Source organism: Scyliorhinus torazame, chromosome 5 (assembly GCF_047496885.1).
Source record: "Scyliorhinus torazame isolate Kashiwa2021f chromosome 5, sScyTor2.1, whole genome shotgun sequence".
NCBI classification, from domain to species: Eukaryota; Metazoa; Chordata; class Chondrichthyes; order Carcharhiniformes; family Scyliorhinidae; genus Scyliorhinus; species Scyliorhinus torazame.
In genome coordinates this window covers 230,095,557-230,122,776 of record NC_092711.1, presented here as the reverse complement: position 1 = coordinate 230,122,776, position 27,220 = coordinate 230,095,557, and the positions used below count along the sequence as shown (strand labels likewise).

The window sequence follows — 27,220 nt, the reverse complement described above, 5'->3', positions numbered from 1 at the left end:
CCGCTGCAGTGCGGGTCATACAGGCCCATCTCCCTCCTAAACGTAGACGCCAAGCTGCTGGCCAAAGTGATGGCGACAAGGATAGAGGATTGTGTCCCAGGGGTGGTACATGACGACCAGACAGGGTTTGTTAAAGGGAGACAATTGAATGCCAATATACGAAGGTTGCTGGGGGTGATGATGATGCCCCCACCGGAGGGGGAGGCAGAGATAGTGGTGGTGATGGATGCAGAGAAGGCATTCGATAGAGTGGAGTGGGACTATTTGTGGGAGGCGCTGAAGAGATTTGGGTTCGGGGAGGGGTTCATTAGATGGGTTAGACTCCTGTACGGGGCCCCGGTGGCAAGCGTTGTTACAAATAGGCAAAGATCGGGTTACTTCCGATTACATAGGGGTACAAGACAGGGGTGCCCCCTGTCCCCGTTACTGTTCGCGTTGGCAATTGAGCCATTGGCCATAGCGCTGAGGGACTCTAAGAAGTGGAGGGGGGTGCTTAGAGGGGGAGAGGAACATCGAGTGTCACTATATGCAGACGATTTACTGCTATATGTGGCGGACCCAGTAGAGGGGATGCCAGAGGTAATGCAGATACTCAGGGAGTTTGGAGGATTCTCGGGATATAAATTAAATATGGGAAAGAGCAAACTTTTTGTGATGCACCCCGGGGAACAGGGCAGGGGGATAGATGCTCTGCCGCTGAGGAGAGTAGCAAGGAATTTTCGATACCTGGGGATTCAGGTGGCCAGGAACTGGGGAACCCGACATAAACTTAACCTGACGCGACTGGTAGAGCAGATGAAGGAGGACTTTAAGAGGTGGGATATGGTGCCCCTGTCATTGGCGGGCAGAGTACAGGCGGTCAAGATGGTGGTCCTCCCGAGGTTTCTTTTCGTGTTTCAGTGCCTCCCCATCCTGATTACAAAGGCCTTTTTAAAAAAAAAGATAGGAGTATTACGAGCTTTGTCTGGGCGGGAAAGACCCCGAGGGTAAAGAGGGGGTTCCTGCAGCGCAGTAGGGACAGAGGGGGATTGGCACTGCCGAGTCTGAGTGACTACTATTGGGCCGCCAATGTGTCGATGGTCTGCAAGTGGATGAGGGAAGAAGAAGGTGCGGCGTGGAAAAGGCTGGAGATGGCGTCCTGTAAGGGAACAAGCCTAAAAGCGCTGGCGACGGCGCCGCTACCATTCTCCCCGAAAAGGTACACCACAAACCCAGTGGTGGTGGCGACCTTGAAGATCTGGGGCAGTGGAGACGACACAGGGGAGTGACGGGTGCCTCGGTGTGTTCCCCGATAAGGAATAACCACAGGTTCGTCCCGGGGAGGATAGATAGGGGATTTCAAGGTTGGCAGCGAGCAGGAATTAGGAAGCTGAAAGACCTGTTTGTGGACGGGACGTTTGCGAGTTTGGGAGCATTGGAAGAAAAATATAAGTTGCCACCAGGGAATGCTTTCCGATACATGCAAGTGAGGGCATTTACGAGGCAACAGGTGAGGGAATTTCCGCAGCTCCCGACGCAAGGGATCCAGGATAGAGTGATTTCGGGGGCATGGGTTGGAGAAGGTAAAGTGTCGGAAATATACAGGGAGATGAGAGACAAGGGGGAGACAATGGTAGAGGAGCTGAAGGGAAAATGGGAAGTGGAGCTGGGGGAAGAGATTGAGGAGGGGCTGTGGGCAGATGCCCTAAGCAGGATAAATTCCTCGTCCTCATGTGCCAGGCTTAGCCTGATTCAATTTAAGGTTCTACACAGGACTATATGACGGGAGCAAGACTGAGCTGGTTTTTTGGGGTGGAGGATAGGTGTGGGAGGTGCTCGGCAAGCTCGGCGAACCACACCCACATGTTCTGGTCGTGTCCGGCACTGCATGAGTTCTGGGAGGGTGTGGCAAGAGTGGTCTCAAAGGTGGTGGGGGTCCGGGTCAAACCAAGCTGGGGGTTAGCTATATTTGGGGTTGCAGAAGAACCGGGAGTGCAGGAGGCGAAAGAGGCTGACGTTTTGGCCTTTGCGTCCCTAGTAGCCCGGCGAAGGATTCTACTTATGTGGAAAGAAGCGAAGCCCCCGGGCGTGGAGGCCTGGATAAACGACATGGCAGGGTTCATAAGACTGGAGCGAAAAAAATATGTGTTAAGAGGATCGGCGCAGTGGTTCACCAGGCGGTGGCAACCGTTTCTTGACTATCTCGCGGAACGATAATGGAAAAGCAGAACAGACAGCAGCAGCAACCCGAGGGGGGGGAGGGAGTGTTATTTTGTGTTTTGTTTTTTGTTTTTGTTTTTCTCTTTATGCTAGTTGTGGATAATTGCCTCTTGTGTAATACTTTTTTCTCATTTGTTAGTTTAATATATTATTTAAATAACGGTTAATGTACATTTTATTATTAAGTTGTAAAAATGGAAAAATTTTGTTTGAAAAACTTCAATAAAATATATATTTTAAAAAAAATTATATCGAGGTGGTCGATACATCAAGTTTGAAATTCAACTTTACTTGAGTGTTGCTCTGATTTCCAGTTATTTTGAGGAGGCAGAATATGGGTAACTGGTTACTCTGAAATCATTGGCTGAATTATATAAACTATGTGGTCTAATCTGAATTGTTCAAACTTGCTCTGTCCAAAATTTGGAATTATCCATTTAAAAAGCACAGGCAGCGAAGTGGCGATTGACAGCGAAGTGGCGATTGACAGCGAAGTGGCGATTTTATGTAAAAAATATTTGCATCACCAAATAATTTTAAATAAGTACCTTTGAGTTGAGAGAATATACTATATCAGTTTGAAAACCAAAGGACTGTGAGGTAAAACAAAATATACAATTGTTTGCTGAGGAACGATGTTACATTTTGACTTGATACGTAAAACAAATCTGCATTGCTTTTTCACCACTAATGTTTAAAGCAATTTGGCAGGTTTTGCAGTAAAAGGTCACAAAGCTGTCAGCAGACTTCAGTTTTCAAATGTCTGAATTTTTTAAGTGTTTGTTTATTACGAGTAGAGCAGTTCATAGAATATGTAAAAATGCAGTGCTTTATTGTATTATTTTGCACACTATTATATTGTACTTTAGTCTTCATTCAAGAAGGAATCAGAGCTAAATCAGGGAGGAATCGGGACTAAATCAAGAAGGAATCAGGGCTCTTTGGGCTTAAAGAGATCAAGGAATATTGGGGAGGCGAAATCAGGGTATTGAACTTGATGATGAGCCATGATAATGAATGGCGGAGCAGCAGCCTCAAAAGGCCTCCTCGTTCTATTTTCTATGTATGTCTATTTATTCATCATAACGGGGAGTTTTAATACATTCTCATAGCCTTTTAGTTTTCTGCAGTAATACATTAGGATAGTACCAACCTGGGCTGTGCAACTTTAACTGTGTGATAATCCCAGTTGACATCAACAAATCAAAAGAAGTGCTTTTACCTAGCAACGCCAATAATGAAATGAAATGAAATGAAAATCGCTTATTGTCACAAGTAGGCTTCAAATGAAGTTACTGTGAAAAGCCCCTAGTCGCCACATTCCGGCGCCTGTTCGGGGAGGCTGTTACGGGAATCGAACCGTGCTGCTGGCCTGCCTTGGTCTGCTTTCAATGCCAGCGATTTAGCCCTGTGCTAAACAGCCCCTAAAAACAAGGACAAGATTTCACTTTTGAAACTTTTACTCCAACAATCAAACCAAAATTAATAGAAATTAAATATGTATTAATAGGCAAATTGCAGTTAATATAAACTTTAAATTACACATTAAAAGGCTGATACAAAAAGATAGATATCATTGATTACATGGACAGCCCAATTAGCTTCAATGGCACTAACTTCAGCCACAAAGTCCTTCAGTAAGGAATTGCTTAAAATATTAATTTGTTATATGGCATGAAGAGGTCTATTTTCCACCATTTGCTAATTTACTTTTAAGTAGAAAAGACCACAATAAGTGAAAGGATGCAGCACCCAATGGATACAGTTAACATTGAATGGGCACTATCAGTATGTACCATCAGTCCAATAATTAGATTCACACAGGTCGGTGGATACATAGTGCATTATGGTGATGTAATGCTCCAAAGTGAAAGTACAATGCAATGTCTTCAGCTACTACACCATAATTAAGGTGCAGTTGTGATGGAATCAGTATGAGCAGATCGTCTGGTGGCAATAGGAACACATGCATGGAGGGTGACCAGCCAGAGCTTTGCTAGAGGCAGCAGCGACGCTTCTTGTGCCACTCCTTGACCCATGACTCCAGGGCACTTGCCTGAAATAGCTGGAAGTCAGTTCCCAGAGGGGGGGAAACAGTGTGTTTGGGGGAAATCGGGTGATCCATGTGACCTGGGCTGTAGGATGTAAAGCGGCCAAATGATCCCAGCTGACACTGAAAATTGACCCAGGATGCAGATGGGATTGTGGAGCAGTTAGCAGGAGAGCGAATGTAAAGAAAAACAAAGTTACTGCCGCTGCTTTGGTTAAAAGGAACTGACGGGCCAGAGCCGGCTGTACCATGCACAGAAGTGCTGCTGAGGATTCGGATAAAAGTAATTCTGGTGATCCCCCCTTAAGTAAGGAGACCACCACTGTGTGCAGTGTTCTAGGCATGGTCTGTTTACAGTTGTAACAAGCCATCCCTACTTCTATACTCCATGCCTCTTGCAATAAAGAGCAACATTCTATTTGTCTTCCTAATTACTTGCAGGAGATGCAAACTAACTACTTAGAATTCTGGTATGAGGACATGCAGAACCTTCTATACCACAACATTCTGAAGTCTTTCTCCATTTAAATAATTTTCTGCTTTTTTTATTCTTCCGACCAGAATGGATAATCTCTCATTTTCCAACATTGTACTCCATTGTACACCTCATTAACACTACACCCCTGTATGCTTCACCCGATGCCGGTGTTAATGTAGTTACATTGTGTACCTTGTGTTGCCCTATTATGTATTTTCTTTTCTTTTCATGTACTTAATGATCTGTTGAGCTGCTCTCAGAAAAAAACTTTTCACTGTACCTTGGTACATGTGACAATAAACAAAATCCAATCCAATCCATTTGGTAAATTTTTGCCCATCGACTTTATTCTCCCTCCTCACAACTTACATACCTACCTAGCTTGGTATCGTCAGGCTGTTTGGCTACAATACACCTGGTCCCTTCATCCATGTCATTTATAGAAATTGATCTTCGCAGCATTGAGTGCTTTTTCTTTGAATTTAATGTCATCCTTAACTACCTTAGTTAGCCATGGATGATGCATCCTTTTTGTAGGGTCTTTTTTTTCTCATTGGAATATATCTTTATTGAGAGTATTGAAATATCTCCTTAAATGTTTGCCATTAGTTCTCTATAGTCTTAGCTTTAACTTAGTTTTGCTGTAAACTTTAGCCAACTCTTTCTTCGTAATTTTGTAATTGCCATCATTTAATTTTAATGGCATCATGTCAAGAATACTCTTCCTTCGATAATCCTTTACTGCAAGATTATTGATTTATTCTGTCACATTACACGTTATCAGTTCTAAAATAGCCTGTCACAGAATGTGATGTTCTAAAAAAACTGTCCTGAATACATAATATGAACTTATCTTCAAGGTTATAGTTCGTCAAATTGATTTGTCCAATCTACATGAAGACTAAAATCACTCATGGTTATTGTAGTCCTGTTGCAAAGCCCCATTGATTTAAACTCTGTCCTACAGTATAGCTACTGTGAGGAAGTCTGTAAACTACTCACACCAGTGACTTATTTCCAATGCTGTTTATTATTTTTACCCAAACTAATTCCACATCTTGTTTTACTGAGCCAAGTTCATTCCTCACTACTGTTTGATGTCATCTCATTTTCCTTTCACCTTGTCCTTTTGAAATAACAAAGAACAAAAAACAAAGAAAAGTACAGCACAGGAACAGATCCTTCAGCCCTCCAAGCCAGTGCCGATCATGATGCCCTAATTTTAAAAAAACTTCTGCCGTTACTCGATCCGAAAGAACAAAAATATCAAATACCACTATTCTTGGTCACCTTGCAACCATGTTGTGTTTACCATTTACTTCTAATTGCATCATCAATTCTTTTAAGAGTCTTTAATTCTTCACTTTTACTAATTTTCCCTATCTGACACTGTTTCCTGGTATACTATTAAGTTTGCATGCTTTGTCCTTTCCTATCACAATCTGGTTAACATTATCCATTTATTACCATGCACTAATGCCTTGTCCTTTCTCTATAACTTTCTAAATAGCTTCTCAGGCCTTATTAATCGTTTTTTTCAAATTAAGTCAGCACATGGGGTCTCATGCCAGGCCCATGGGGTGATCTTGTATCTCAGTGAGCTCTTGGAGACATAAGCATATATTGTAGCCTCTATTTTCTTTGGATAGGTATTCACAGCCAGATTTCCTTTGAAAATGGGTGTTTTACTGCTCTTAAAAATATGATTACAATATCGAATTTTCATTCTGTATTACAAAATATAAATACCATGAAGTATTCAGCTTGGTTTGCTGAATAGTTTCAGGATGCAAGAACAGTTTTACATAATTAGGCCTACTTTTGAGTTGCCCATTACATTAAAATCTTCAAACAGCATAATTGAAACAAATAGGAGTTGGTTGTAATGATAATCTATCAACAAGGACGGACTGGGAATAAAGAACAGCAAAATGATAAACTAATGGTGTTTTCTTGTTTGTAAAATAAATGCACAGTAATGCAACATCCTAAAGTTGCAGCACCAAAAACCATCGCTTAACAGCAACCAAATGAGAATTAAAAAATATATATAATTAACAACAGCAAAGCAAAAAATTACTGCAGTTCTTAAGGCATTTATCAGGGCAGAGGAAGCCATAAAATTGAAGATAATGACAATTTTGGGAGCTGCTGTCTTTAATAACCATACTGATGAAGTGTGTTAGTTTTGAGGTACTCTGAGGTAGTATACACAAACGTTAATTTAAAACAATGCAATATGAGCATAATTTGTAAAGTAAAAGTAGCAACCTGATATTATATGCAGTTTCTGCCTGTGGTTACATTAGTTTTAAATATCCTCATTGAACGATGATATTTGCGCATCCAGAATTGCTAAATTAAAGAAACAAAATGAATGACGCATGTGGCATACAAAAATGATACTGCAGACAAAATTAGCATTTTTTAATATTTGGGCTCTGTAAAAATTACTTTGTGTAAATTTAAATGTATCACAATGGACCTTGCCTCTTTATCAAAATTGGTGCCATTTTACTGTGAAACCTGCTGAAAACCTTTATCAGAATTTTGTAAAATGATAGTCCATTTTTGTGTGGAAATCTGCAGCTCTCAGAGCTATAACTGTATTACTAATACTGTAACTAAACTGCGTTATGATTAACCTATGTAAAGCTGAGCTCACTAATAATGCTTTTTGATTTTGTTTTGTTTTGTCTCTCCCAACGCTATTAATTTACACTGCACTAACCACTGCATTCAGATAACTGGAAGCAAAGTTTCGGTGAGTACTGCTGATTAGTTTTGTTTATTTTTGTAGCAGTAGAATGAGTTTTAGTATTAATATAAATCAAAATTTTCCCAAACACTTATCCTTTTTAAACAGTGCTGTTTGACGAGGAAGAACTCTGGTACTCCACAAGATATTTTCATTAAGGGCCTTCACAGATAACTGAATTCGACCTCAATTCAAATCAATTGCTGTTTTGAATAAACAGGTTCTGCATCTGTTCTGCAGATGGGAATGCACCCAAAATCTGATAAAACTAAGTGAATGCATAATTTGTTTCCTGTGGCACCTTAATCAATATTTACTATTGATGCAATTGAAAAATGACGACCTTCGGAACCTTTTCATCCTGTCTTTGAAGAAACCCTATTCGCCTGTTTATTCAGCCTCTTTACATCAAGAGGCATATTTGTTGTTCCATCAGGTTTTGTTGAAAGTAGTAAGGAGGAAGGTGGAATAATCATCTGGAACATTTTCAGAATTTTGAGCCATGAGCAGACAGTTAATTTTAGCTGTGTTTTAAATAAAGCTGACCTTCATTGTTTTTCTGCTGATGTTCGACTGCAGACTTTCTCTTGTCTGATATTAAGTTGCTTGTTTTCGGTCATTTAAAATACAGTTTGTATGGGGCGGCACAGTGGTGCAGTGGTTAGTACTGCTGCCTCACGAGACCAAGGACCTGGGTTCGATCCCAGTCTCGGGTCACTGTCCGTGTGGAGTTTGCACATTCTCCCCATGTTTGCTTGGGTCTCAACCTAACAACCCAAAGATGTGTTAGGTAGGTGGATTGGCCACGCTGAAATTGCCCCTTAATTGGGAAAAAAGGAATCGGGTACTTATTTTAAAGAAAATACTGTTTGGAGGGATAAATCGTTCAGGATTAACTTTTTTAATGTTTTATGATGTGTGTGGAAGGGGGAAGAGGCTATGAATAGAATCTTGTGCTCTTGCTGGTGGTGAGCTTGGAATAGGGATGGAGATGTTGATTCCCAAATTTCTTTCTCCGTCAGTCTGGCCTCAATAAAAGTCGAGATGGATTTGCAAGTAAAACAGAAGTTATTTTATTCAGCTTGCAAGCTACCTAGTCCACAGTGATACAGATAACATGTTGCTTTCTGCAGCCCCGGGAACTAAGTGAAGGTCCCAGACAAAGAGATCAGTACTCATACATTCAAATGGCATCACGTTTCACATACTCGACACCCATAGGTCATCCTATGTCCCTCCTGACTTGTTTGATCTATTCTGATTGGCTCACTTCCAATCCCTTTCTCCGGCCCCTATCAATGCAGCATCACTCTCATAGACACACCTCTTCCTGCTTTTTCCATGCGGTCTAAAATCCTTTGTCTCTACTTGCCAGAATCAAAGTGGCTTATTTCTACATTACATTAACTAATATCTCTAAAGTAACTATTTTATATCACATTTGTCAATGTAATTAGGCAGGATGAGGGCATACAAGCACCCTTCCGCCTCTTCCAGAATTAGGTTCTGGGTGGTATGGCCTACAATCAACCTCCCTACTCTGATGCCTATTGAGGATCTTAAGTGGCCAATTAATGACTGCTTAATGGCCCCACACTACCGCTGTTGACATTAACGTAGTGGCGGGTGTCCATGTTGGCATGTGCACGACAGGTACAATTGTGCGGCCAGCTTGTTAATTCTGTGTGGGGCTCATCAGTCAAAGACACTCAAATGCACTCAGAGCCTGGTCAAGGGATTCAACGTCAGGGCGTGGGGCCTGCAGACACCCTGCCCTGCGAAGCGTCTTCTTCCTAACCCCACCCCCCCCCATTATTTACCTGTGTCCTAGGTTTCCCGGACATTCCTAAATCCAGGGATTCCAATGCCTGCCTTTCTGGCAGTAGGCACGGCCTCCGGAGTGGCATAAGGCCTGTTGCTGGTCTTGCCCCTGACTGATTGGTTTGTGGTTCGAAGGGCTATCCCAAAAAGAGGCAGGGTATATCTCTCATTGGCTCTCCGGCTGGCAGACAAGATCCCCGAAGCCTCAACGAGATTCACCCTTATGGATGTAATGTTCAGTTGAACACACCCACTTCTTGCAGCCACTCTGAACAATTCCAGATCAGGTATAAAATGAGCTAGAGGCAAAATAATGATCTCAATTTTTCACCTCCCACCACCAAAAACAAAATCTGAACTCCAATCTGTGATTCGTGTATTGTATTCCACTGTCATTTCCCACAAATACATGGTTGTCACGGGTTGTTGGAAAAACAAAATCTTCAATATGGTCAGTGTGGGCTGCATTCAGATGTACGTCCCAGAAGTTAAAGGGCATTGTGTTGATAGTTGAATCACCCAGCCTCTCATTAGTATTTTTCCCGACTTCCGGTAGCGGCTATGCGGAGCTGAGCCGCACGTTTCGGCGCCTCCCGCTAGAACGGACTTTTGGGCTCTCCAGAGGAGCCCCAACAGAAATTTTTCAATGACTTCCCGTGCGGGAAGGTGAGAGCAAGGTCCCCCTTCCATAGTATATGGAGTGGACCGGAAGTGGAGCGGTCAAAAAAGCGGTTTTGGAGCAGCGAAAGAAGCGAGGGAGAAAAAACGAGATGGCGGAGGGCGGAGATCGAGCGGCATGGGGGCCGGAGCAGCAGGAGTTTCTCAGGCGCTGCGTGGAGGAGCTTAAGAAAGAGGTGCTGGCGCCACTGCTGACGGCGATCGAGGCGTTAGCGGAGACTCAGAAGGCCCACGGGGTAGAGATCCGGGAGGTGCGGGAAAAAGCCGCAGAGAACGAGGACGAGATCTTGGGCCTGGCGGTGAAGATGGAGGTGCACGAGGCGCTGCACAAGAGGTGGGCGGAAAGATTCGAGGACCTGGAGAACAGGTCGAGGAGGAAGAATCTTCGGATTCTGGGTCTCCCTGAAGGGGTGGAGGGGGCCGATGCCGGGGCGTATGTGAGCACGATGCTCAATTCGCTGATGGGAGCGGAGGCCTCTCCGAGTCCCCTGGAGCTAGATGGGGCTCATCGGGTCCTGGCGAGGAGACCCAAGGCCAACGAGCCGCCAAGGGCAGTAGTGGTGAGGTTTCATCATTTCGTGGTCAGAGAGTGTGTTTTGAGATGGGCCAAGAAAGAGCGGAGCAGCAGGTGGGAGTATACGGTGATCCGAATCTATCAGGACTGGAGTACGGAGGTGGCAAAGAAGAGAGCTGGTTTTAATCGGGCCAAGGCACGGGCACGGGACTGGCCTAGAAAAGGAGATGGCTAGTCGGCAGGGGTGGGTGGGAAGCCCCCCAATCCGGCTGATAACGTGGAATGTGAGGGCCCTGAATGGGCCGGTTAAGAGGGCCCGAGTGTTCGTGCACTTAAAGGGACTGAAGGCAGACGTGGTCATGCTTCAGGAGACACATTTGAAGGTGGCAGACCAGGTCAGGTTAAGAAAGGGATGGGCATGACAGGTATTCCATTCGGGGCTGGATGCGAAGAATAGAGGGGTGGCAATACTGTTGGGGAAGCGGGTGTCGTTTGAGGCCAAGAATATAGTAGTGGACAATGGAGGTGATGGTGAGAGGTAGGCTGCAGGGGGCGTGGGTGGTATTGGTAAACGTATACGCCCCGAACTGGGACGATGCTGGATTTATGAAGCATATGTTGGGGCGCATTCCGGACCTGGAGGTAGGAAGCTTGATAATCGGGGGGGATTTCAACACGGTGTTGGACCCAGCATTAGATCGTTCCAGATCTAGGACGGGGAAGAGGCTGGCTGCGGCCAAGGTGCTTAGGGGGTTTATGGACCAGATGGGGGGAGTAGATCCGTGGAGATTCGCTAGGCCCCTGGCCCACGTACACAAAGCCTACTCCCGGATCGATTTTTTTTTTGTTTTCAGCAGGGTGCTGATCCCGAAAGTGGAGGGAACGGAGTACTCGGCCATTGCCATCTCAGACTATGCCCCGCCCCGCACTGGGTGAAGCTGGAGCTGGGAGAGGAGAGGGACCAACGCCAGCTGTGGCGTTTGTATTTGGGATGACTGGCAGATGAGGAGGTGTGCGGGAGGGTACGGGGGTGCATTGAAAGGTATTTGAAGGCCAACGACAATGGGGAGGTGCAGGTGGGGGTAGTATGGGAGGCGCTGAAGGCGGTGGTCAGGGGAGAGTTAATCTCCATCAGGGCTCACAGGGAGAAGAGAGAGGGCAGGGAAAGGAGAAGTTAGTGGGGGAGATCTTAAGGGTGGACAGGAGATATGCAGAGGGCTCTGAAGAGGGACTACTTATGGAGCGGCAAAGTCTCCAGACGGAATTCGACCTGTTGACCACAGGGAAGGCAGAAGCACAGTGGAGGATAGCACAGGGGGTGACGTACGAGTATGGGGAGAAGGCGAGCCAGATGCTGGCACATCAGCTCCGTAAGAGGATGGCAGCGAGGAAGATAGGAGGAGTCAAGGATGGCAGGGGAACTACGGTGCAGAGTGCAGTGAAAGTAAATGAGGCATTTAATGCCTTTTATGAGGAGCTGTACAGATCTCAGCCCCCAGCGGGGGAAGAGGGGATGCGACGATTTCTGGATAAACTGAGGTTCCCGAGGGTGGAGGAGCAGGAGGTGGCTGGTTTGGGGCCGCCAATTGGGTTGGAGGAGCTGATTAAAGGACTGGGGAGCATGCAGGCGGGGAAGGCCCCGGAACCAGATGCGTTCCCGGTTGGGTTTTACAGGAAGTATGCGGACCTGTTAGCCCCGTTGCTGGTGAGGATTTTTAATGAGGCAAAGGAGGGGGGGGACCCTGCCCCCGACAATGTCTGGCGCACTGATTTCTTTGATCCTGAAACGGGACAAGGACCCACTGCAATGTGGGTCGTATAGACCGATTTCGCTCCTTAATGTGGACACTAAGTTGCTGGCAAAAGTGCTGGCTACGACGATTGAGGACTGTGTCCCGGGGGTGATTCACGAGGACAGACGGGATTTGTAAAGGGCAGGCAGCTAAACATCAATGTGCAGAGGCTCCTAAACGTGATTATGATACCATCGGTGGAGGGAGAGGCAGAAATAGTGGCAGCTATGGATGCGGAGAAGGCCTTTGACTGAGTGGAGTGGGAGTATCTCTGGGAAGTGTTGCGGAGGTTTGGGTTTGGGGAGTGGTTTATCAGTTGGGTTAAGCTCCTATATAGAGCCCCGGTGGCGAGTGTGGTTACGAATCGGCGGAGGTCGGAGTATTTTCGGCTGTATCGAGGGACGAGGCAGGGGTGCCCCCTGTCCCCCCTGTTGTTTGCATTAGCAATTGAGCCTTTGGCCATGGCATTAAGGAAGTCCAGGAAATGGAGGGGCTGGGCCGAGGGGGAGAGGAACATCGGGTGTCGCTGTATGCAGACGACCTGTTGCTGTATGTGGCAGATCCAGTGGAGGGGATGGTAGAGGTCATGCAGATCCTAAGGGAGTTTGGGGACTTCTCGGGCTATAAGCTCAATGTAGGGAAAAATGAGCTCTTCGTGGTGCATCCAGGGGACCAGGGAAGAGGGATAGACGACCTACCGTTGAGGAGGGCGGAAAGGAGCTTTCGGTACTTGGGGATCCAGGTAGCTAGGAGTTGGGGGGCCCTGCACAAACTTAATTTGACGCAGCTGGTGGAGCAGATGGAGGAGGACTTCAAACGATGGGATATGTTGCCACTCTCGCTAGCGGGCAGGGCACAGTTGATTAAAATGATGGTCCTCCCGAGGTTTCTTTTTGTGTTCCAGTACCTTCCTATTATGATTACCAAGACCTTTTTTAAGAGGGTAGGTAGGAGCATCATGGGGGCAAACAAGACCCCGAGGGTAAGGAGGGGGTTTCTGGAGCGTAGTAGGGACAGAGGAGGGTTGACGGTGCCGAATCTGGGTGGCTACGATTGGGCAGCCAACGTGGTGATGATCTGTAAGTGGGTGATGGAGGGGGAGGGGGCGGCATGGAAGAGGTTGGAGATGGCGTCCTGCAAAGGAACGAACCTGAGGACGGTGACGGCACCGCTGCCGCTCTCGCCGACAAGGTACACCACGAGTCCGGTGGTGGCGGCAATGCTAAAGATCTGGGGGCAGTGGAGACGACACAGGGGTGCGATGGGATCCTCAGTGTGGTCCCCGATCAGCGATAACCATCAGTTTGTCCCAGGAAGGATGGACGGGGGGTTTCAGAGCTGGCATCGGGCAGGGATCAGGAGGATGGGGGACCTGTTTATAGATGGGACATTTGCGAGCCTAGGGGCGCTGGAGGAGAAGTTTGGGATACCCCCGGGAAATGTGTTCAGGTACATGCAGGTGAGGATGTTTGTGAGGTGACAGAAGAGGGAATTCCCGTTGCTCCCGGCACAGGGGATTCAGGACAGGGTGATTTCGGGTGTATGGATTGGAGAGGGCAATGTTTTGGCGATATATCAGGAGATGAAAGAAGAAGAGGAGGCTTTGGTAGAGGAGCTGAAGGGCAAATGGGAGGAAGAGTTGGGGGAGGAGATTGAAGAGGGTCTGTGGGCTGATGCCCTGAGTAGGGTTAATTCTTCCTCCTCTTGCGCCAGGCTCAGCCTAATACAGTTCAACGTTGCTCACAGAGCACATATGACAGGGGCGAGGTTGAGTAGGTTCTTTGGGGTGGAGGACAGATGTGGGAGGTGCTCGGGGAGCCCGGCAAACCACGTCCATATGTTCTGGTCATGCCCGGCGCTGGATGGGTTTGGAGGGGTTTTGCAAGGACTATGTCCAAGGTGGTGAACGCCTGGGTCAAGCCGACCTGAGGATTAGCATTATTTGGGGTATCGGACGAGCCGGGAGTGCAGGAGGCGAAAGAGGCCGGTATTCTGGCCTTTGCGTCCCTGGTAGCCCGGCGGAGGATTTTGCGACTATGGAAAGATGCGAATCCCCCTAGTGTCGAAGCTTGGATCAATGACATGGCAGGGTTCATCAAGCTGGAGAGGATAAAGTTTGCCTTGCGAGGGTCTGTGCAAGGGTTCTCCAGGCGGTGGCAACCGTTCCTAGACTATCTCGCGGAGCGTTAGGAGGAGGTCAGCAGCAGCAGCCCAGGGGCGGGGGGGAGGGGGGGGTTTCTTTTTGGGGGTGGCGTTTGGGTGAAGGTGGTTCTTTTTCCCGATTTGGGCTTTTAAATGTTATATAGGGGGTTATAGTATATGGGGGAAATCCAATGTATAATTTCTGATTGTTGTGTTCTTGTTTCTTTTTGTTGGGGGGGGGGGGGTTTGTTGAAAATTTGTTGAAAAATTTGAATAAATATATTTAAAAAGAAACAAAAAAAAAACTCCTGCATGAATTAACCATAACTTTTTGACCCATCTTTAAGCTTGAAGTAGTAAGAACCTAGGTTTGCACCATTACACTGAATCCTGTACAGAACCTTATTAAGGAGGACTGCAACAGGGCACCCATTTGAGGGGCAGGGATATTTCTGATATCAAATTCTGAATAACTGCACATGTTTATTCCCTGAAAATGAGGAAACAAACTTGTAAGGGATGTTATGGAGCGAAGATTTTAAGGAAAAAGAGGAGCAAGAAGAAAGAAAATATCAATGCTGTATGTGACAATTGAAGGAAGTTGTTGGGAAATGAAAAGACATACAGGACAAAGAGACATGGAAAAACCAATGAGCCAAGAAGCAGACTTCAGATGGAGCACTTGTGATATGATGATTCTGAGATAACAGAGATAGTTTCATCATTATTGTCACTTATATTCATCTTTATTGTCACAAGTAGGCTTACATTAACACTGCAATGCAGTTACTGTGAAAAGCCCCTGGTTGCCACATTCCGCCACCTGTTCGGGTACACAGAGGGAGAATTCAGAATATCCAATTCACCGAACAGCACGTCTTTCGGGACTTGTGGGAGGAAACACCCGGAGGAAACCTACACAGACACAGGAAGAACGTGCAGACTCCACACAGACCGTGACCCAAGCCGGGAATGGAACCTGGAACCCTGGGGCTGTGAAGTAACAGTGCTACCCACTGAGATACCGTGCTATCGTTACTACATCATAATCCAGGCTTGACTAATAAAAGTTAAACTTTATACTTAGTAAAACAAAGCATAGTAATGCTAAACTGGCAGTGTCCCCATCAGTGAAGTCAACTGTTGGAATTCAGCTGCTGCTATTGTTCTGATGAACACTTTGGGCGGAATTCTCACAAAATAATTCTAAGTGGTAACCCTGGTAGGAAACAGGTCCAATGCCCTCTGGGGGATTGGGTGTGATTCTGATCGCAATTGACCCACATTTGTTTGGAGGGTGATGGATTTTGCACTGGCACTGAGGGGCAAGTCCGAAATACACAGGCAAGCCCGCCCCAAGAATGTTGGCATTGGGCACCCCCCATTTGGATCTCCGTTCTGAGCCCCTGTTCTCACTGGCATCGGGTTCCCACTTCCAAATGACAGTGGATCCCACCCACCCACCTCAGGCAAGTGATATCCCACTGTATGGTCCGAGGTGCCCAGACTCCATTTATGCCCCTCGCCCTTTCATGCCCTGCCCTTTCAGACCTCATTCGTTGACACTGCCAGGATGTCCCTGAACACTCACTGGGGGGGACGAGGAGGGAGGGGGTTGCTGGGAAAATCTGGCTCTAAATTGACGAAGCATATTTAAATGCTTACTTAATTCTGCTGATCTGGTTCACGCCCAATGAGCCTGTGAACCAGATTATGTCAGTTGCAGGGGGACAGGAGCATTATGCTCTGTTTGGTGCCCAGCCCTTTGCGGGCTACCCTGCATTTCATCTTGCATTCTGGGATGTGTAATGGCTGCAATGCGAGTGGAGACTCCCTCCCTTAGTATTGGCCTATTCTTGTCTTTGTTGTTCTCTTATGTGAGTGGTGACGAGAATGTTAAGAAACTTCAAGGTAATTTAGACAAGTTGAGTGAGAGGGCAAATACAAGTTAGGTGCAGCATAATGGAGAAACAGAATGGCAAACTATTATTTAAATGGTGATAGATGGGGAGATGTTGGCCTACAAAGAGAGCTGGGTGTCCTTGTACACCAGTCATTGAAAGCAGGTAAGCAGTTAGGAAAAGAAATGGTATGTTGGCCTTCACTGCACAAGTACTAGTCTACACCTGGAGTATTTTGTGCTATTTTGGTCTCCTTATCTAAGAAAGGATATACTTGCCAAGGAGGGAGCTCTGCGAAGGTTCACCAGATTGATTCCTGGGATGACAGGATTATCATATGGGGAGAGATTGGGTCAACTGGGATTTGGAAGAATGAGGAGTAGGGGGGGGTGAGCTCATTGAAACAGATCAAATTCTGACCAGGCTGGATGGAATGGATGCAGGGATGTTGTTTCCTCGAGCTGGGGGGAGGAGGCGGTCTAGAACATGGAGTCATAGTTTCAGGATAGAGGGTACATTTAGGACTGAGCTAAGGAGAAATTTCTTCACTCAGAGGGTGGTAAACCTGTGGAATTCTTTGGGGGCGATTCTCCAAAATGGAGCCCAAGTGTTCGCGCGGTCGTGAACGCCGTCGTGTTTCACATTGGCGCGAAACGGGCACGGGGATGACCGATTCTGGCCCCCACAGCGCTGGAGAGGTTCATGCCGCTCCAGCCTCCCTTCCCGCAGCCAAATGGGCGCTGGGCCAACCCGCGCATGCGCAGGGGACTTCTTCAATGCTCCGGCCCTGACGCAACATGGCGCGGAGGTTCTGGGGCCGGAAGCAAAAGAAAGTAGGCCTGGGGTGGGGGGGGGGGGAAGAGGCCGGCCCGCCGATCGGTGAGCCCCGATCGCGGGCCAGACCCCATCGGAGGCTCCCCTCCCAGTCAGGAGCACTTTTCCCCGCCCCACAGGCTGCCCCCCCGACCCTTCGCGCAGAGTGCCCGCTGGCAGCGACCAGGGGTGAACGGTGCCGGCGGGACTCTGTCGTATCCGCGTGGCCACGCCGCGTCAAACGCGTTGGCGCAAATGGCGCCCTTCCTCCACATCTCGTAGAATCGCACGTGGGTGTCGTGGCGCGGATGCGGCGATTGTCCCGCCCTGCGCGGAGAATCGCCCCCTTTATCCCACAATGCAGTGGAGGCCAGGTCACTGAATATATTTTTTTTAATTTTTAAAATAAATTTAGAGTACCCAATTCATTTTCTTTCCAATTAAGGGACAATTTAGAGTGGCCAATCCACCTCCCCTGCACATTTTTGGGTTGTGGGGGCGAAACCCACGCAAACATGGGGAGAATGTGCAAACTCCACACACACAGTGACCCAGAACCGGGATCGAACCTGGGACCTCGGCGCCGTGAGGCAGCAGGGCTAACCCACTGCGCCACCGTGCTGCCCTTACTGAATATATTTCAGGAAGAAATCGATTTCTCGACTCCAAAGACATTAAGGGGTATGAGAGGGGTGGGTGGGCAGTTAGAAGATCAGCCATGATCATATTGAATGGCTTGAAGGGTCTACTCCTCCTGTTTTTATATTTCATATCTGTCTACAAATATGACGGAGCAGTATGCGCATTTGTCTCAGCCATTCAAGATGAGCAATTTTTTGTTGCATGATTGTTGGGTGTGTGAAGGTGCAAGCTCTCTGATAACACAATTTCAATATTCTTTCTATATATGGAATTTTAATGCATAAGAGGATATATTATCTGCCATGGTAGAATTCAACCTTTATGGAAATAGCTTCTCTCCATTTTTGTTGAACATTTCTCAGTTTTGTAAATTGTTTGGGCAATCTTTCGATGATATTTATTATCTTCAGGCTCTCCTTTGCTCAATAATTATGGGCATACTAAAAACATGCTTTTGTATAAAGTGGAATGGCAGCCAATTGACTTCCCAGGGTGAAAATATCATAAGAGACATTGTAAAAGGTGACATCCTATTCTCTTTGAACCTGCAGGATAATCATTTCTATTTGTGACGGTACTACTGGAAAGAAAATAAGGATGAGCATACTTGCATCATAGAATCTAAGAATGCGTGACATATTTTTAATTTAAAAAAGAATTCTAATCCTCCTGAGGTGAAGTATCATACTTATTGAGGTCCTGCAGCACGGCTTTAAAAAGTGCCGCTTTAAACACATTTTGACTAAATTCCTATTCTAATATCGGCAAGTGGCTATATTTCAATCATAACTTTTCCGGGAGCCAATTAAGTAAAAAAAACTTTGATATCGCAAAACAAAATTGTAGGATTGTGTGCCTTCAAAATGTATACTCTTTTGCTGTGTTGGCCAATCTTTTCAGAAGTGATCTGAATGATCTTGACAATCTTTGTTGGAACAATTGTTTAGCTTTCCTTGGGCAGTACCATTGAATTTACTAAACTTAAAATTTGGACTCCTGTTGAATTCTTTAAAATCCTGGGCCGGCGAGGGGTCAGAGAATTGATGTTCCCGCAAGAAATCGGGACTGGCGCCGGTTCGCCGATTCTGCGGGCCCCGAAAAGCTGCACACTCTGGGAGTATTGCCAGAGGCCCGCTCAGCAATTCTCTGCCCGAGACCAGCCGAAGTCCTGGCGGCGTGGAACTAATGTGTTCTAGCCGGTCGGGATACCCGCATGGCAGCTGCGGACTCAGTCCGCGGCTGCCCTGGGCGAGGGCGGGCGGATCGGAGGACAGGGGAGGCCTTATAGGCAGCTGGGGAATGTTCGTGCGGGGTTTGAGGGTCGGGCGCGCGGCCAATCAAGGGGTCTCTTTCTTGGGCCTGGCTCCGCGGACCGAGTCTGCCATGGAGCACAGCGGGGCCGCTGGAGGCAGCATTTAGGATTTCATTCCAGGACTTGAGCACCAAAACCAAGGCTGACAATTTAATGCAGTACAGAATGGCCTCTGCCTGATATATCTCAGACATCAAATCAACACCCCATCTGCTTGGATGGATGTAAATGGTGGATATAATAGATTCCATGGCACTATTTTGAACAAGAATAAGGGGGTTATTCGGGGAGTCCTGGCGAATACTTATCCCTCAATGAACATCACAAAAACAGTTGACTGGTCATTGTCAGACAGTTTGTGGGAGTTTGCTATGTGCATTTTGTCGCCACAATTCCTGCATTACAACAGTAACTACATTTTGAAAATCGCACTTGGCTTTAAAGCACTTCTAGATGTCAAGCATGATGGACAAGCAAGGATGGAATTTAATGGCTCCTCCTGCTGGTGGAACCTTCTGCTCCCGCCAAAATCAATAAACCTTTGAACAGCTCGCCGCATTTTCCGGCCCTGCCCCCCTATGACTGGGCCATAAAATTCTGCCCCATTCTTTTTCTTTTTGAATTCCCCAACATCAACAACCTTGGGCTCACCGTTGACCAGAATCTTAACTGGACCAGCCACACACATACTGTAGCTAAAAAAGGAGGGCAGAGGCTTGGAACTTTGCGATAAGCAATTCACTTCCTGACTTTCCAAAGGCTGTGTACCATCTACAAGGTACAAGTCTGTAGCTTAGGAATAATCTCCACTTGCCTGGATAAATGCAGCTTCAATAACACTGAAGATATTCAACACCATTCTGAACAAAATAGCCTGTTTGGTCAACATCCCATCCACTACCTTCATCATTCACTCCTTCCACCACCTCCATTCATGGCAACAGTTTGTAGAATCTACAGGATGCACTCCAGCAACTCACTTAGGGTTATTTGACAGCACCTTCCCAACCAATGACCATCTGGAAGGACAAGGGCAGCAGGTGCTTAGGAATACCACTTGCCGGTCCCACTCTAAGCAACACACATTGTGTCTTGGCATTATATTACCATTCTTTCACTGTCATTGGGTTAGAATCCTGAAACCCTGTGTCTCTAGCTCTGTGTCTCTGTCTCTGTCTGTCTCTCTCTCTCTCTCTGTCTCTCTCTCTATAATATATAATATACTTTCTATCTACCTATCTATCTGTCCGTCCGTCCGTCTCCTTTTCAAACTCTACTTTCAATGTGAGGCTTTACTGTAGATACATGCAGGCCTCTGTAAGGTCAGAAATATGGCACTTTCTGGGATGAGAGAGATGGTCGTGGTCTTTGTTTTCAGCCTGTCATGATTTTCATGTCGATTCATTCATTCAGGTACTCTGCAGTTCCAGAAATACATCACTCAGCCTTTCTGGAGAAAAGAGAGAGAGAGAGAGAGAGAGTCCTAGTTCTTGTGCTTCCAGGAGTCAAACTGCACTCCTTGGGACTCTGAAAATCACTCCACTTGTACAGAATCCAATCACCACCTAGTACTATTGAATTGCTGTACAATATTTTTTGGACTATTTTATTTATTTGTACAGGAATATAATTCCCTTAATCTTAATCATACCATCTGTGAAATAACTTCTGCAACTATTAATTCCTTCATGTATTTAAAGGCTTTGAAGATGGGCTGACTTTGGTTGACCATTGCATTTTCTTCAGGGCATGTACTGCAAACAGCTTCGCTCCTGTGTGTCTGCAGGGGGAGCAGCCTAATTTCCATCTTATGAATCAATTAAAACATGCATCTCCAATCTCCTTTCTTGCTGCTGCGAAGGTATCATACCATTCCACATTTTATTAAAAAATAAAAACCAAAGTTACTGGAAGTACTCCACAGCATCTGTCGAGAGAAAAGTCAGAGTTAACATTTCAAGTCTTTCATCAGAAATGAAGAAAATCAGAAATGTTATATGTTTTGAGCAAGAAAATGGTGGCAAAAGGGAAGGTCTGTGATTGGTTAGAGGGTAGGAGAGATGGAAGTGGCAAAATGTTCAATGTTTCAAAAGCCAATGGGAATGGGTAAAGAATCAAAAGATGCGCAGATGAGATGTAAATGGCCGGACTGCAGTTATCTGAATACAAAGTGAAGGGAGGAAGTAAGAAATGAGAAAATCAAGCCAGCAAAGAAATAAGAATATGAAATAAGATGGAGGCAGAAGTTATGAAAGAAAGCATTTTCACAATGCCGGAAAATACTATTTTCATATCCAGCTTCTTCGAAATTTAAAAACTGATTGCACCAGATTTACAATTTTTGAGACCAGTGCTGTAATTTTCTCACCTCTTGATAAACAACCAAATTCATTGTAAGCTTTTCTGTGTAGTTTATAAATAGATGAGGTTTTTGCAGAATCTTTCTGTTTCGTCGTTGAGGTTTTTTGGACTATACTGAGGACGGCACCATGACATGAGCAATTTTTAGATTAAGTATTAATATTTGTGCTAATTTGTCTCTTAAATTCCTGGTAAAATCATAATATTCCAGTGATGTTTTTATGGAGATTGCTGAATGGAGCAAAAGGTGTCTCGTGTATGCAGAATCTTTAGTTTTATTTTCAGAACAATTGCTTTGCCATGAAGCTCAAAACATCGGTACAAGCAGCAAACATCTAATTCTACACAAAATATGCCACTTGTTTCGATGTATCTGCAAAAAAAAAAAAAACACCTTTTAGAGCTTGTAGTTGTACTCTTGAAAATTGAATCATTAAGAACATATTTAAAAAATTGCTACATATTTGACAGAGCTCTATACCTATAATTGAATTACATAGTACTTTGAACATAGAAAATACAGCACAGAACAGGCCCTTCAGCCCACGATGTTGTGCTGAACTTTTGTCCTAGATTAAGAACAAATCAATCTATGTACCTATCCAATAGCCGCTTGTAGGTCTCTAATGTTTCCCACTCAACTACTTCCGCAGGCAGTGCATTCCATGCCCCACTACTCTCTGGGTAAAGAACCTACCTCTGACATCCCCCCTATATCTTCCACCCTTCACCTTAAATTTATGTCCCTTTGTAATGGTTTGTTCCACCCGAGGAAAAAGTCTCGGACTGTCTACTCTATCTATTCCCCTGATCATCTTATAAACCTCTATCAAGCCGCCCCTCATCCTTCTCCGTTCTAATGAGAAAAGGCCTAGTACCCTCAACCTTTCCTCGTAAGACCTACTCACCATTCCAGGCAACATCCTGGTAAATCTCCTTTGCACCGTTTCCAAAAGCTTCCACATCCTTCCTAAAATGAGGCGACCAGAACTGCACACACTACTCCAAATGTGGCCTTACCAAGGTTTTGTACAGCTGCATCATCACATCACAGCTCTTAAATTCAATCCCTCTGTTAATGAACGCTAGCACACTATAGGCCTTCTGCACAGCTCTTGAGTGGCAACTTTCAAAGATCTATGAACATAGACCCCAAGATCTCTCTGCTCCTCCACATTGCCAAGAACCCTACCGTTAACCTTGTATTCCGCATTCATATTTGTCCTTCCAAAATGGACAACCTCACACTTTTCAGGGTTAAACTCCATCTGCCACTTCTCAGCCCAGCTCTGCATCCTATCTATGTCTCTTTGCAACCGACAACAGCCCTCCTCACTATCCACACTCCACCAATCTTTGTATCGTCTGCAAATTTACTGACCCACCCTTCAACTCCGTCATCCAAGTCATTAATGAAAATCACAAACAGCAGAGGACCCAGAACTGATCCCTGGGGTATGCCACTGGTTACTGGGCTCCAGGCTGAATATTTGCCAACCACCACCACTCTCTGGCTTCTATCGGTTAGCCAGTTCGTTATCCAATTGGCCAAATTCCCCACTATCCCATGCCTCCTTACTTTCTGCATAAGCCTACCATGGGGAATCTTATCAAATGCCTTACTAAAATCCATTTACACTACATCCACTGCTTTACCTTCATCCACGTGCTTGGTCACCTCCTCAATGAATTCAATAAGAATTGTGAGGCAAGACCTACCCCTCAAAAATCCGTGCTGACTATCCTTAATCAAGCAGTGTCTTTCCAGATGCTCAGAAATCCTATTTCTCAGTGCCCCTTTCATTACTTTGCCTACCACCGAAGTAAGACCAACTGGCCTGCAATTCCCAGGGTTATCCCTATTCCCTGTTTTGAACAGGGGCACAACATTCGCCACTCTCCAATCCTAAATTGATCTGAATTGCTACAGATCAGGTACCAAAATCATTAAACTAATATTTTGCTTTTGGAAATTTTTTGAGAATAGAATAAGGCAATTTCTTATGTTTATCTAAATTACTATAGATTTAGACTTAGTTTTACAGATCGATAACGAATCCGTTTCTGCTGAGGAATATTCTCCACTCTACCAGATACTCTTTACAGCATTATATTGAAATTTGTTTCATAACGGCTCGCAAATGCCGGAAATTATATTCACCAGTCGCATGTGCAATACAATTCAGGCAGGGGTCCTTGGATTGCAATGTAATTTAGTCAATGCCGAATTAATGTACCAAACCTGATGATGAATTAGTCACAGCTTGCACTTGGGCACAGTGATCATGCCTGTTATCAGTATCAGCCTGTTAACTGCAATGAATACCTTCAAAAGCGCCAATCAATATTTCTGTTACTATAATAACTTATAAAAGTGTAGTCACAAGTTTACTACAGAATAGGTGCTTTTTGCAACAGACTTATGTTCGTAATTTCCTGTCCTTCCAGGAGCAGTTTTCGTATTTGCAAATTCAGGAACTACTGCGTGAGAGACATGGATTTAATAACTCATACAGGGTATTGGTTAGTCCTTACTCTCAGATTTCCAGGTGGCTCAGTAAAATGTTCGAATTGAAAATCAGTAAAATAATTTGTGAATTGTTTGTCTCCAGTTTCTGCACAGTGTTTTTTTTTTTTACCTCTCTTAAAACAGCAGCTTTTAAACTTTTAAATTGGCGCGATCTTCCGGCTGTTCGCACTGGTGGGATCGTCTGATGCATGCAGGTTTCCTGGGGTGGATTCAATGGGAAATTCCATTGACCGTGGCGGAATCAGAAGATTTCGCCGCTGAGAAACGCGCTGTGGGTGGCCAGAGAACCTCGCCCAATATCAAGGCAGACAGTACCTTGATTCTGTGGCTCTTTCAATTCTGTGATAGAAGATTGAATTATTGACATGGACGATCTTTTCTACCTCTGTTGTCCAACGGCTGCATCAAGCACTTTGAGTTTGTGTAGGTTTTTTCTGCAGCATCCCTTTATTCTGCCCGAGCATTGTGCCTAATCCATAATCTTTACTATTTATTTTCATTTTTGTCCTGTGAGGAAGATGTGCTATATGAAATTAATTTGATGCCTCATCAGATATTAAACTTAAAAGAAAGGAAAGAATGCATTTTTGTAGCCACATCTCATTTCTTGAAGACGTAGAGCCTATGGAAGATCCAAAAGACAGTGAACTCCTTGGAGGTGTGAAAAGGATCTTTCTATATCATCCAAATGGCAGAATGAACCATTCACAATTGTTACGAGGAGCTGTGCCAGACATGAGCTGATCAACTTCATTGTTAGAATATGCAACGAACATCTCTTGTGTGGATGCTTGAATTTGGGATTTGGCTGAGATATTCTAGCTGCTGGAGGCAGTGACTGTCTCTATACCTCTCTCTACAATATTCCACCTGAACTTTAAATTTAAAATCCTGCTTTGTAAAGTTAAAAGTGCATCTACATTTCTACAGCAGACTTTCCATGAAAAGCCATTGGATTTCTGCAACAGTGTTTCTCGAGAAAAGGAACATAACCAACAATAACTTTAAACCAACTCAACTGCCTGAGCTGGAGAACCAACGCATATGGATGCAATCAGCTAATCTTTATTGATTTCCTTTTTTCCTGCACTTGAATTTAGCCAAGTGTAACAACTGATACTCTGTAAAATTGTATTTATTTCTGCTTGCTTGGAATTTAAGTGTGTGTTTGTGCCGTGTTAGTTGGAAGTAGGACATAATTCTATATTTTAAACATTTTTTGTATTTCTTTTACCCAGGTGGGATTTATTACAGTAAAACTAGTCTGAACCACTTACTCGGTTAATGCAACTTACTTGCCTGGTTTACTTATTAGAAACTTGGCACATAGTTAAGTACATTGTGAATTGGCCATCCAGTGTCATTTTTAAAATTAACAAACTCTGCTATAACCCAGCAGGGTGTAGGAAAATAGACAAACCAGTCTATCCTTCCTTCCTTACATGGCTGTAACAGTTGCCATCAGTTCTTATTTCTTCGAAGTAAAACTGCCAGTTAGTGCTGAATTACCCTATGACTGCTGACCTCCAGGAATTGGGTTGAAGCTGCTCAAATTGATTCACAAAGGCAAAGGACATGAGTGATTTCATTCCACTTTACTGCCATGTTCTTCTAAACTTTGCAGTTTTATTGAATTTTCTACTTGAGTTTTAATTTTCATTCAAATAAATTACTGAACCCCACCAGCTGTTGGATCTCTATTTCAATCATAACTAAAATTACAAATACTGACCCATTCAATTTGGGGTTGAAAATTAAATCAGGTCTTGGGATGTTGTTTATTATGGATTTGCCATCTGTGTGATTCTTCTGAGGGAGATTGCCAGTTTTTGTTTAAAAGCAATTTTATACTTCGAGCCTGCACCCTCCAATAATGACTTGAGGTTGTATGTCGTCCAAAATCCGGCACCTTCAGGGGTGTGACTGTGCAGGTTCTGGATTTGGTTACCATGTTTTGCCTGCATGTAACATGTCCTGAGTCAATTTAATGAACAATTACAGTTTATCCAATATTCCTTCACCCAGTCTTCACAGGGATCGAAAGAAACATTTATTTTCTGATCCTCTCCCCAGAAAGTAGGCAAGAATGTTGCAATTGAAAGTGTGGAGCATGTCCCCACTTCTAACATGTCGATGGAACAGGTAGTATTTTTGTTTGGAGGATTGGGTGGGGTGGGGAAAGCACTCCAATGTACTCGGGTCCTCTGTGTGCACAATCTTTGTTGATCCCATCCACTGAGATCAACCTGGGAATTGCTTCTTCATTCTGTGTTTACTCTGATCTGGGAGTGATGTCCAGGACTCAGGAGAGAAAAATGTCCTGTTTTTATCTGAACAGCTGGATTTGGGCGATTGTACCTGTGATCAAAATCATTCACATAGGGCTCTTGTCATTCATACTGGATGGAAACATTATTCTCATTACACTAAGTTTTATTTTAACCCCCTGTCCTATAGGCAAAGGTACTTGTACTGCCTGATGCATTGCCCAGTACCTCGATCATTTTTGTTTAAATTGCCTATGTAGATTTGATTACCAGTGTGATATGGATTTTACATGTTGCTTATGAACTACAAACAAGATTGTTGTTTCCACGCACAAAGCTGCTGGAGGTGGTGGAATAAAGGACTAATTTTCTAATTAGTTTTCCATTGACTTTTTTTGTATGCTACAAGTTACTTTTTTTGGATAGTTAATTTCTCCGCATTTTAATGTCCGAGATTGTGGAAGGTGCTACATAAATGCAAATTCTTTCGGGGTGTATAATCCTGACATGAATATAGTGAAATCTGTAGAAACAGGCATCCCAAAAAAATGGACACTTGTGGATAATCTCAAATAAGCTGTCCAGGAGAGCATTGAAGTAGCATACATGAGTGCATCATAAGTTCTTAACATATAGGAGCAGAATTAGACCATTCAGCTCATCGAGTCTGCTCCGACATTCTATTATGGCTGATATGTTCCTCATCTGCTACCTACAATGTTACAGGCCAAGAGCTGGATTGTGAAATTAGCCAGCAACTCTCCTCCCTAGAACACATGACCTTGGAGCGGGAGTAGCCTCCCTAGCCGAACAACCTCAATGTGATCATGACTGATCCCATCCTGGCCTTAACTCCACTGTTCTGCCTGTTCTCCACAACCCTTCAACCATTACCACTTAAAAATCTGTCTAACTCCTCAAATTTACTCACTGTCCTTGTATTCACCACACTCTGGGGTAG

The 27,220-nt window shown here is 44.8% G+C and overlaps 1 protein-coding gene across 4 annotated transcripts in view; it reads left to right on the top strand.

Annotated features, from left to right (window-relative positions):
• Positions 1 to 27,220, top strand: part of diaph2 (diaphanous-related formin 2) — a 983,399-nt gene that overhangs the window by 132,641 nt on the left and 823,538 nt on the right. For 3 of the 4 annotated variants that reach the window (XR_011946649.1, XM_072505206.1, XM_072505204.1), the window contains one exon: positions 7,471 to 7,491. The exons of the other annotated variant lie outside the window; for it this stretch is intronic. Coding sequence is in view for 2 of the 3 variants with exons in the window: in XM_072505206.1 (XP_072361307.1) it covers positions 7,471 to 7,491 (21 nt within the window). In the remaining variant the exon portion in view is untranslated. The remainder of the gene's footprint in view (positions 1 to 7,470; positions 7,492 to 27,220) is intronic. 4 annotated transcript variants of the gene reach the window in all.